Source organism: Mastigoproctus giganteus, chromosome 4, assembly GCF_048544385.1.
Source record: "Mastigoproctus giganteus isolate SK-2022 chromosome 4, ASM4854438v1, whole genome shotgun sequence".
Taxonomy (NCBI): Eukaryota; Metazoa; Arthropoda; class Arachnida; order Uropygi; family Thelyphonidae; genus Mastigoproctus; species Mastigoproctus giganteus.
The window spans coordinates 106107415-106119827 of NC_143578.1; the positions used below are offsets into that span (position 1 = coordinate 106107415).

The 12413-nt window shown below is 39.0% G+C and overlaps 1 protein-coding gene across 2 annotated transcripts in view; it reads left to right on the forward strand.

The window, feature by feature from the left end:
- The window catches only part of betaggt-I (geranylgeranyl transferase type-1 subunit beta), a 156420-nt gene continuing 144007 nt past the window's right edge, over positions 1-12413 (forward strand). For both annotated transcript variants that reach the window (XM_090371711.1, XM_090371712.1), the window contains exon 1: positions 1-188. In XM_090371711.1, the coding sequence (XP_090227837.1) occupies positions 79-188 (110 nt within the window). In that variant the 5' untranslated portion in view covers positions 1-78. The remainder of the gene's footprint in view (positions 189-12413) is intronic.

Here is a 12413-nt window from a genome sequence, read left to right on the forward strand (position 1 = left end):
TGGGAATCAGAGGGAATGTTTGAGCTAAGAGGGGGAATTTGATTTCGGAGAATTGTCAACATAGTGGGATATAGAAGTATGGCATCATTTTGTGAATGTGGTAGTTTTAAATTCGGAAAACACATAAATTTTTTTCGTAGGTGTCTTCAGGTGCTTCCACAGAGATTTTCTTCTTTAGATTCAAACAGGTTAGTGTCAGCTTTTCATAAAATAGCTTGAATGTCAGTTTTTATTAAATTGCTTAAGTCAATTTTTACGATGTTATGTATTTGTTATTGTCGTTATTTCATGCATTAATTCCCCACCTCCTAATGTTGGTTACTATCGCTTGATTCGTTTTACCCCCCCCCACCTTACATGAAATGAATATTTGCATTCTCATGAGAAAATGAGAAAACGTTGAGGAAAAAAAATTAAGAAAACGGTAATATTAAAATCGAAATATCTTATGATGATGATGTAGATTAGTTTTGCTTTGGTTAACAAGTTCACCAAAAAAAGATACAGAGAATATACATTGTATCACTAATAAATGTTAAAAATGGTACGGGTATAACCCTTAGGTATAAAAAATGTAAATGATATAACTCTTTTGGTATTCCACCAGTGGCGTAGCTACCATGTAGGCAGGCAAGGCAATTGCCTTCTGGCCCAGGGTCTTTAGGGGCCCGGCGTCTTTGGCTGTTTCCTATTTTTGCAATTTTCATTAATTAAGTAGGGGCCCGAACATGTTATTTGCCTCCTGGCCCGAAAAAGGGTAGCTACGCTACTACATTTCACCTATAATATACAGTGACAGGCAGAGTCACTACTAAGTTACTCATCAGTGACTTAGCAGTTACTCTTCATGTATTAAAACAACTAACTGGCAGTGACTGTAATATATTGATGTGAGAGCTACTTAAAGATATAACTATGGTCAAATGTAAAGGGAACGGATTTTGCTTTTATAAAGGTGAGTAATAGTAATCATGGCATGTGATGCAAGAAAGCAAGCGTATGAGCTTATGTAGCATCAGCCAAAAAAAAAATTCACACAATCATTCCCTCTAAATGTTTGTCCATTTCCCTCTTAAATTTAATTAAGGACGAATTGGACAAATTCATAAATTTATTCTATCAACTTCCACAACGAAATATGGAGGTTCATTCCAACAATTAACCACTGCTGGCTAAAGGCAAATTTACGCACATTTATTCTACAGCTGTCTTTCCTCAATTTGAATTTATGTCCCCTTATGTTCGTAATCTGAACAAGTGGAAGAATCCCATCAGAATTCAGCGTGCTTAACCCATTCAAGGCCTTATACACCTCAATCGGATCACCTCACATGTGCCTAGTCTCCAGCCACTGCAATTTGCAGAACTTAAGCCTCTCTTGGTAAGAGGATCCCTTCATTCCCCTCACCAATCTTGTTGCCATTCTCTGTACACGCTCAAGCAAATCTACATCCTTCCTAAAATGAGGACTCCAGACCTGTACGCAGTACTCAAGGCGAGGCCTGACCATTGCCTTATACAAAGGGACAATCGCCTCCTTTTCCCTGCTATCAAAATTCCTGTATATCATTGACAAAACCCCATGACCTGCCCTGGCAGCCTGTCTGCATTGCTCAGAAAACTTCATATCTGCCTGCACAATTACTCCCAGGTCTTTTTCATTTTCTACCACCTTAAGTGTAGTACCACACAGTTGGTTCGTTTCTCTGGGTTTACTTACCATATGCAGTACTTTGCATTTGTCAAGGTTAAATTTCAGTTGCCACTTCTTAGCCCATCTGCCCAAATAATCTAGATCCTGTTGCAGTAGCACACTGCTATTACTGTCATTAACAACCCTGCCAACCTTTGTATTATCTGCAAACTTCGACACTAAGCCTGATATATACCTTCATCAATATTATTGATAAATATACAAAACAAGAGTGGACCTAACACCGAATCTTGTGGGACTCCACTAATAATATTAGTCCACGAAGAGGACTAATCTTCTCCCACTCAATCATCCTTTTATCCATTGTAGCAACTTACCCTTAATATCATTCTGCTCTAATTTGTGCAGTAGTCTCCCCTGTGCAACAGTGTCAAAAGCTTTCCTGAAATCCAAGTATATGATATCAAAATTATTTTTTGCATCCAGTTCCTTTGTAACCACATCATAATATCCAATCAAATTTGTCAGACAAGACTTTCCCTTAACAAACCCATGCTGTGTCTGAATTATTGCTGCAGCCTTGTCTAGATCAGCGATTTCCAAATTGGGAGGCGTGCCTCCCTGGGAAGGTGTGGACTAGTGCAAAAGGAGGCACAAAAAGTTTAACAGAAATGTAATTTTCATAACATAACATATATAAATAAAAAAATATATACATATAAATAAACTTTCATAACCTAACATTAAATTTTATAACCTATTTTTTAAAGCATTTACCACCACCTCTCTCACTCTAACTTCAATATAAACATGAGATAAACATTTGGAAAAAAAAATATATTTTGCTGAAATGGATTGATGAATTATGATTGATATGATGTAATGTAATATATATAATTTAGTGTGCACTTGTATGACATATATAGGTAGATTGCATAGTATAGCATTAGCTGCATGGTTGAAAATATGGTTTCAGCGGTGTGCGATTGTGTTTTTTATTGTTTTTGGTGTGATTACTTACTGATAATAATCGTTAGTAATTTAGAAGTTGTAGTTCTAAATTACACTAGTAATTTAGAACTACAGATGCTTATTATTTCATATAGTATTAATAATTATTGTATTAACATATTAAAAATAAGAAATTGCACAATTATAGATGCTTTACTTCAAGGGAGGCACCGGGAAAATTTTACAGGTCAAGGGGAGGCGTGGGCTCAGAAAGTTTGAGAACCACTGGTCTAGATGATCCTGCAATGCATCTTTAACCAGTGACTCCATTATTTTACTCGGAACCAAAGTTAAACTAACTGGTCTGTAATTACTCGTGTCACCCTTTGATCCCCCTTTGTGAATTAGGGATATATTTGCACATCTCCAGTCTGTGGGGACCTCCCCTGAGTCCAAGGATGCTCTCACAACTATAGCTAAGGAGTTTACTTACTTCCTTTGCCACCTACTTTAACATAACCGAATAGATCCCATACACTCCAGATGCCTTTCTTATGTTCAAATTCAACGTTCTCTGTCACTTCGTTCTCAGTTATTACGTAATCATTTAGTTCCCTGTTAGAGTTTAATACGCTTCTGTCCTCTACTTCCCTACAGAATTCCTCATGTGTGAATGTAGATACAAAATACTCCTTTGTCAGTTATCTGATCAGGATCATCAACAGTTGAACCAATCTGATTCACCCCCCTACCTTCTTGAGTTTACATAAGAAAAGAAGTCTGCCGTTTTTCTTTGCATCCTTTGCTAAAGATTTCTCATAATCTGCCTTCGCCTGCCTAACCTCCTTTGTGACTTGATTATGGAATAGTTTATATCTACCACAGGCTTCTGTGTTACCTGATAATTTATATGCATACTATGCCTTTTTTATTCTCTGCCACAAGTCTTATTAGTTCATCTGACATCTACATAGGCATAAATCTTGAACAATATTTCTTAGTTGGGACAAAAAGACTAGTAGCTTCCAAAATTACTTCCTTGAATGGTTCCCATTTAGAATTTGCTGTTGGTAACATCATCAGCTGGTCCCACAGTATAGAATTTAAAAACTATCTGAGACCACCATAGTGACCTTTACAAAAGCCAAATCCCTTCCATTTACTCCTGATGGTAGTTACATCTTTAAGTAAATCCCACATGAATAATCACCACTGATAATCAGATCAAGTGTATTACTTCCTCTCACACATGCTGCTGTAGAAAACAGTCATCCAGTAAATCCACAAAACTTTTGCTAGTGTGCATGTGACCAACCCACAAGTTCCAGTCAATATCTGGAAAGTTAAAATCCTATTATAAGACATTCTGATTTACTGGCCCACAATTTCTCTGTACAGTTGTTCGTTGTAATCAGAGTCATCAGGCCTATAACACACACCTACTCTCATTTTTCCTTTCCCAGTGCTCATATCACACCAAATTGACTCAACATTGCACTGGCCACCCACATCAACTGGATGCACTGCCTTGGATTTTATGTGTTTCCTAACTAACAGCACAACTCCTCTTCCCTTCCTATCTGGTCTGCCCTTTCTGTACTATCAGAAAACAAAATTGTGACATTAAAATAAAACTGATCATCTTCTGAGAAACAAAGGACATCTTGCAGACAGCTATTCCAACAGATGTTGAAAAAAATATATATATATTTTACTAGCCTACCCTCTTTGATGGAGACTGGTCTGACATTTTAGCAACCCAAGCTGAGTAATTCAACCTGGTTAATATACAGAGTTAAAAAACAATATACTAAAAAGAAGATATCCTTGAAGACTGGTACCTCAAAAATCTCAAAGAATTCCACTTTTCTTCAGATGAGGTTAAGCAAGAAACAACTTTTAGGTTCAGTTCAGGTTCTGGTAATCAGATCACAAACTGGGTTACTGGTTTTGGTCCACCACTTTCAAAGTGGTTATTACAGAGTGATCAAATTTATTTAGGATTCACTTCACACAATTTCAGAAAATTCACCGTAGTTTCCAAATGCTTTCAGTGACTGGCCTATAGTCATTCTACTCAGAATTATTCTCACAAAACTATGTCCTGTGGCCACTGTGCCAATGGTGGGCACATCTTTGCAGACTGTAAGCATAAGAAGGAATCACCACAATATGTAAATTTCAACCGGAAAAACCGAGATCATCATCACACGGTTTGAGATCCAATATGCCCAGGATACATTAAAGCAGTTGAATTGGCAAAATAGACAGCGTACTTGCCATGAATAATACACCTAACTCCTTCTGTTCTCCAGTTGCTACCCAACAAGAATATTATTTAAACATTTTACAAATCAATGGCCAAAGATCTCTGCCGCTTTGGATGAAATTCGTGTTGTGGCTACAGAAAATAATTATGATTTAATTTGCATCAAAGAACCGTATTACTCTTCCCTAAGTTGGCAGTCTGGCTCACAAGATTATGGATTTTTCCCTATTTACAAGGATTATTTTTTCTGATGACTCTCCTCTTAAGACTGCCATTGTAGTCTGCAATAAAGATTTGGTTATAATTATTAATTTCATGACTTTCTTCTGCAAACGTGACCTGTATATTAATCTCTTATGGAGCATTCTCGTTTTATTTAGTCTCACTGTCCACCCACCATCTGAAGATATCCAAATTACACTTCAATGCTTAGAAAAAATTTGTTCTGGATTTGCCTCTAAACACCTTGTAGTTACTGCTGACCTAAATGCTAAGTCCCCTTTTTGGTACAGCAGATTTATGATCCCGGGGGTACCAGGCTAGAGGAATTAATTCTCTCACACACACCCTGATCATACAAAATCTACCAATTCATCCATTTTACATTCTCCACAGTTAATGGAGAATCTAACATTGACGTAACTATGACATCTACTAAATCTGATAGACATGTGTCAAGTTAGGAGGTGCAACCTAATTTGGTTAATAGTGATAGCTGTGCAATCACTTTTTCTGTTTCAATGCAGCATCATGTTTTGGCAGGTGTGCACCTACAAGATTTAAGGTTTTTTATTATGAAAATTAAATGGAATAAATTTAAACAAATTTTGGATTCGGTTTTCAACCAGGAAGTTGCTCAGAATTTAAATTCCCTTTCTGTATCAGAATACACTAATGTTCAGAACCTCTTATCCATCGCATCTGAATACTCTACCAGAAGAAAGATAGCTGGACCAAATGCTCTTCCATGGTGGACAGCAGTGTTAGTATTAGCAATGACCACATGGTGCAAGGAAGCCTATGGCTTATGCTGCACCAGCCAAAAAAAAAATAATAATAATAATAAAATAAAATAAAAAAAATAAATTAATAAAATAAAATAATAATTATAAAAAGAAAAATAATAAGAGAAAAGAAAAATAATAAGAGAAAAGAAAATACATAATCTATGCGTTACTCTCCTCCCGTAGATAATTGCCTCCTCCAGCTGACCTGTGAATTTCCCCAAACTGTCAGTCTCTACCACCCATGTAGTAACTTATTCCAGTAATTTATTACCCGCTGGCTAAAATAAAACTTCGTGCAGTCCAGTCTAAACATCTCCTCCCCAGTAACTTGAAATTATGATCCCTTGTTCTAGAATCATTTATAACTGTGAAAATTTTGTCCTTATTCATTTTGCTGATGCCTCTCAGGGCCTTAAACACCTCAATCAAGTCTCCTCTAAGGTGACTTGTTTCCAAGCTCTGCAACCCACATATTCGAAGTCTTTCCTCATATAGACACCCTTTTGCCGATCTCATCAGGCAAGTTACCCGTCTTTGAACCCTTTCAAGCAGCACAATGTCTTTCTTTAGGTGCTGTCTCCATACTTGAACACAGTACCTTAGATGCCAGGTAATGGCTGCCAGAAAATGTTTTCCAAGAAACCAGCACATTTCGGAGCAAGATGTTCAATTCTTTAGCATTAGCATTAGTAGAGGCATTTGATGCAAGAAAGCAAGCTTATGCAGCATCAGCCAAAAAAAAAAAAAAAAAACCACTTCCACTTCACCCCTCTGTTCGTTCGAAATACCTGTCCAGCTGAGCCTTAAACTTATTTAGGCTATCAACCTCCACCACAAGGGATGGAAGTCTGTTCCACCAACCAACCACCCGCTAGCTAAAGGCAAATTTCCGCACGTCTATCCTACATCTGTCTTTCCTCAATTTGAATTTATGCCCTCTCAGGTGATTTTTCTGAGCTAGAGGAAGAATCCCATAAGCATTGAGCATGCTTAAACCATTCAAGGCTTTATACACCTCTATCAGATCACCTTGCTGGTGCCTAGTCTCCAGACACTGTAATTTGCAAAACTTAAGCCTTTCTTCGTAAGAGCACCCCTTTGTTCCATTCACTAATCTTTTTACCCTTCTCTGTACTCGTTCCAGCCGCTCTACATCCTTCTTGAAATGAGGCCTCCAGACCTGTATACAGTACTCTAGGTGTGGCCTGACCATCGCCTTATACAATGGAATAATCACCTCCTTATCCCTGCTGGAAAAATTCCTGTATATCATTGACAATACTCCATGAGCTACTCTTGCAGCCCGTCTGCACTGCTCAGAGAACTTCATATCTGCCTGCACAACCACCCCCAAGTCCCTTTCATTCTCTACCACTGTCAGTGTAGTACCACAGAGTTGATACGTTGCTCTGGGGTTGCTGTTTCCCATGTGTAGTACTTTACATTTATCAATGTTAAACTTCATTTGCCACCTCTCAGCCCATCTGCTCAACCTTTCCAGATCCTGTTGCAGCAGCATAGTGTCAGTAGTGTCCTTGACAACCGTGTCAACCTTCGTATCGTCTGCAAACGTGGACATTAAGCCCGATATACCATCATCAATATCATTTATAAATACAGAAAACAATAATGGACCCAACACTGAGCCCTGAGGGACTCCACTAATAACATCAGTCCACGATGAGCAGTGTCCATTGATTACCACTCTGTCTTCTCCCCCTCAACCACCCCTTTATCCATAGCAGCAATTTGCCTCCAATGTCACACTGCTCCAATTTGTGTAGCAGTCTTCCATGTGCAACAGTATCAAAAGCCTTTCTAAGAACCAAGTATATAATATCAAAGTTATTCCCTGCATCCAGTTCTTTTGTGACTGCATCATAGTATCCAATCAAGTTGGTCAGACAAGACTTCCCCTTAACAAAACCATGCTGTGTCTGAGCTATAACTGAAGTCTTGTCTAAATGATCCTGCAATGCTTCTTTAACCAGTGCCTCCATTAATTTTCCTGGAACAGAAGTTAAGCTCACAGGTCTGTAATTACTTGTGTCAGCCTTTGATCCTCCTTTGTGAATTGGGGTCACATTTGCACATTTCCAGTCTATGGGTACCTCCCCTGAGTCCAAGGAAGCTCTCATAATTATGGCTAAGGGTTTGCTTACTTCCTTTACTGCCTCCTTTAATATAACTGGATAGATCCCATCCACCCCGGGTGCCTTTCTTGTGTTTATCTTCAACAGTTTCTCCTCCACTTTACTCCCAGTTATTTCAAGATTCTGTAGCTTACTGCTAGAGTTGAATACACCTCTGGCATTCCCCTCACTGAATAACTCCTCATGTGTGAATGTCGATGCAAAATATTCATTTAGTTTGTTACCTACCTGAGCAGGATCATCAACACTTGACCCATCAATATCAAGTGGACCAATCTGATTCATCCCCTTCCTTCTAGAGTTTACATAAGTAAAGAACTCTTTGCTGTTTTTCTTTGCATCCCTTGCCAAGGATTTCTCGTAATCTGCCTTCGCCTGCCTAACCTCCTTTGTAAATTGGTTGCATATCAACTTGTATCTATCATAGGCTTCTGTGTCATGTGTTAATTTGTATGTATCCCATGCATTTTTCTTCTCTGCCATATGCCTCATTAGTTCATCTAACATCCATTTTGGCCTAAACCTTGAACAATATTTCTTAGTTGGTATGTAAAGCCTAGTAGCTTCCAAGATAAGTTCTTTGAATGCTTCCCATTTTGAATTTGCTGTTGGTAACATCATCAGTTGGTCCCACTGTATAGAATTTAAATACTGTCTCAGTCCATCGTAGTCGCCTTTACGGAAGCAATAACCCTTCCCTTTACCCCTAATGGTAGTTACCTCTTTGAGTAAATCCCACTTCAGCACACTGTGATCACTGCCACCTAGTGGTTCATTTATCTGCAGATTCTTAATGCATGAAGAATCACTACTGATAATCAAATCAAGAGTATTACTCCCTCTAGTTTCCTCCCGAACATGCTGATGTAGAAAACAATCATCCAATAAATCCACAAAAGTCCTGCTAGTGTGTGAGTAACCAGCCCCCAAATTCCAGTCAATATCTGGGAAATTAAAATCTCCCATTATAAGACACTCTGATTTACTGGCCCACTCTATTTCCCTGTACAGTTCCTTATTATACTCATCAGAGTCATTAGGCCTATAGCACACTCCTACTCTCAATTTTGATCTCCCAATGTTTATGTCACACCAAACTGACTCCACACTGCACTGTCCAGCGATGTCGACTGGCTTCACTTCCTTGGTTTTTATGTGTTTCTTAACTAATAACATAACCCCTCCTCCCTTCCTATCCTGTCTATCCTTTCTGTAGACGTTGTACTCCCCAAATTGCAGTTCTGCATCCCTTATATCTGTGTGACACCACGTCACTGATATCCCAACAATATCTGCCTTCGATGTTTTGAGCAATACCTCAAATTCATCAAATTTATTTACTAAACTCCTACCATTGGTGTACACGCAAGTATACCTGCACCTGTTTCTATTCTTAGCTACCCTAACACAACCCATGTGTTTACTTGTACCGCAATGGCTCCCAGCAGTCTCTGAAATACCATGCATCTTGTTTTTCAGGCTTCTGCTCATTCTAATAGAAGCAGTGCAAGAATCTCTTTCACCTCTGCGAGTGGCTACTGTCAATCTATTGGTCTTTCTCTCCCCCCAAGCTAGCAGTTTTCCGACCCACCTAACACTGCCTCGATAGCATCAGCAAATATTCTTGCACCCTTTAAAGTAGGATCTTAAAGACAAACGGAAAATTTCATTCAATGCCATTGCGGACCAGAAAACTAAGTGCTGGCATGGCTTGTAAAACAAATAGGTAACTCGGGTCCATGGGGCTAATTTATAAGATCTCAAGAAATGAGCTACATGGCAGAGAAATCTATAACACGGTCGTTAACAATAACCAGGAATCACCGGATTGGTTCTCCACTGTTGAAATAATCACTAAACAACTCTTTCCTAAGGATGATTCATTGAAATGGGATCTTCTAAAATTGCTCAACCACAGTACTACACAGTCAACTGGAAGTGGTTCCACAATTCTAGTCCTCTTCTATGATGAATAATTAGCACCTGAATTAACAAAGAAAAAACCAATGTGGCCTTGAACAAAACTTTAAATAATATGATGCAGAATCTGTAAAACTAGTCTTACAGATTTTGGTTTAAATGGTATCTGCAGTTAACAGCAATGGTAATATCCATAAAGTGCAAGAAAGCTACAGGCTTTTGCTGAAAAAAAAAAAAAAAAAAAAAAAAAAGGTATTTAAGAAAATACAACAAATTATTTGCTTCCCCCCTTCACACAGGTAACTATCCAGTTGACATTTCAATTTATTCAAACTGTCAGCCTAAACTACTTGCAAAGGCAAACTGTTCCAGTAATCAACAAACTCGCTGGCCAAAAGAAAACTTCCTACAATCTAGTCTAAACCTCTCTCCCTATAATTTGAATTAATGCCCCTGAGCTCTTGAATTCTCTGTAACAGTAAAAATTCTACCTTCGTTCATTTCATTTTACTAACTCTTCTCAGAGCCTTATAAACCTCAATCAGGTCACCTCTGAGGTGCCTGGTTGCCAAGCTCTGTAGCCCACATACACAGTCTTTCCTCATACAAAGGGTACTAGGAAATTTTGCAATACAGCTTTGTTTATTTAATTTTTTCAAAGTAATTTCCTCTACATTCAATACACCTCTCCATCCTCCGAAACCAATCTTTAAACCACTTCTGCCAAGTTTCACTAGGGAGTAAAGCACACTCATTGTCCCAAGCCCGTAGAAGGTCCTCATCACTGGAAAACCGCCTCCCTTTTAGCTTCATTTTCACATGCGGGAACAGTGCAAAGTCGCAGGGAGCAAGGTCTGGACTGTAGGGAGGGTGCTCGAGAAGTTTCAGTCTTGTCGTGGTCAAATATTCGGTGCAGGCTTTGGCGCGGTGAGCTGAGCATTATCGTGATGGATGTACCAGGTGTCCATTCTTGACTTTGGCCGCAGGTTCTTCATAGATCCAATGACTTTAGGCAGGCATTGTTCAGTATATTACTTAGCTGTGACTGTCTTCTGCGTGTCCAAAACGAGACGTTCCACAATTCCACTCGATTTGAAAAATACAGCTATCATTTTCTTCTTTACAGATCGGGATTTTTTGACAATTACGGGTGTGTCGTCATCATCAAAGACCCAAACTTTGTTTTGAGCCTTAGTCGGCAGATCGTAATAGTACAGCCAAGTCTCGTCACCTGTCACGATGTTGTTCACATACCGAGATTGTCCCTTTTCAAAGTTTTTTAACATCTCCCGGCACCAAGTCACACGTCGTGTCATCTGCTCTTCAGTCAGTTGATGCAGCACCCAGAGAGAACAAAGTTTCTTCACGTGCAAATGATCTTGCAGAATCGAACGAATTGCTGGTGCATTTAGGCCCAAAGTATCCTCTATCTGTTGGTAGGTCACTCGCCTGTTTTCGTCAAGCATTTTCCTCACAGCAGTAACGTTTTCCTCCGTAACTGACATTCGTGGCCTTCCCGGCCTCTACGAATCCTCCAGCGTGAAATTTCCCCTTTGGAATTCTCTATACCACCTGAATATCGTTGTACGATGTGGACAATCATCATCTAGTGCAAGATGCATTTCTTCTAAGCACTGGTCTATAGTTAAACCACGCACTGAAATTATACCACAAAACTGTCCTTATCTCATTTCGTGACCACGATGCCATCGCAAGCACTTTACACTTACTACTAATGAATAACTGAGCCCATTGACTTGGCGCGGCGGCTACTATGCATGTGTGAACATGTCTCAACATGCAGCAACAAGCAGCTTCCTGTGATTCATTGTTGCGTCATATTGCAAAACTTTCCTAGTACCCTTTGTATAGTTGTCCTTTTGCTGATCTCACCAAGCAAGCTTCCATTAAATCTTTGGACTCTTTCAAGAAGCTCAAATCTTTTTTTTGGATGAGGTCTTCATACTTGAAAACAGTATTTCAAATGTGGTCTTATAATTGCCTTACACAGTGGGACTCTGACTATGATCTCTACTTGATAATGTTCAATAAATCAGCAACAGGACACCATTGTCTTTCCTGGCTGCCAGTTTACACTGATCATAAAATTTCATATCTGAGTTTCTGCTCTTAGTTTAGTTAAGAAGCACAAAGTCTAAGACAGCACATCCAGTTGACATGGGTGGCAGTGCAATGTTGATTCAGTTTGGTGTGACATAAGCACTGGGAAAACAAATGAATAGGAGTGTGTTATAGGCCAAATAACTGTGGTGAATACAACTAACAACTGTACAGAGTGACTTGTGGGTTGGTTACTTGCACATAACAAGACTTTTTTGTAGTAAGAGTATCCTTTTATGACCTTGACTAATCTTGTTGCTCTTCTCTGCACCCATTCTTACAGATTCACATCTTCCTTAAAATGAGGCTTCCAGACCTGTGTACAGTACTCAGCTACC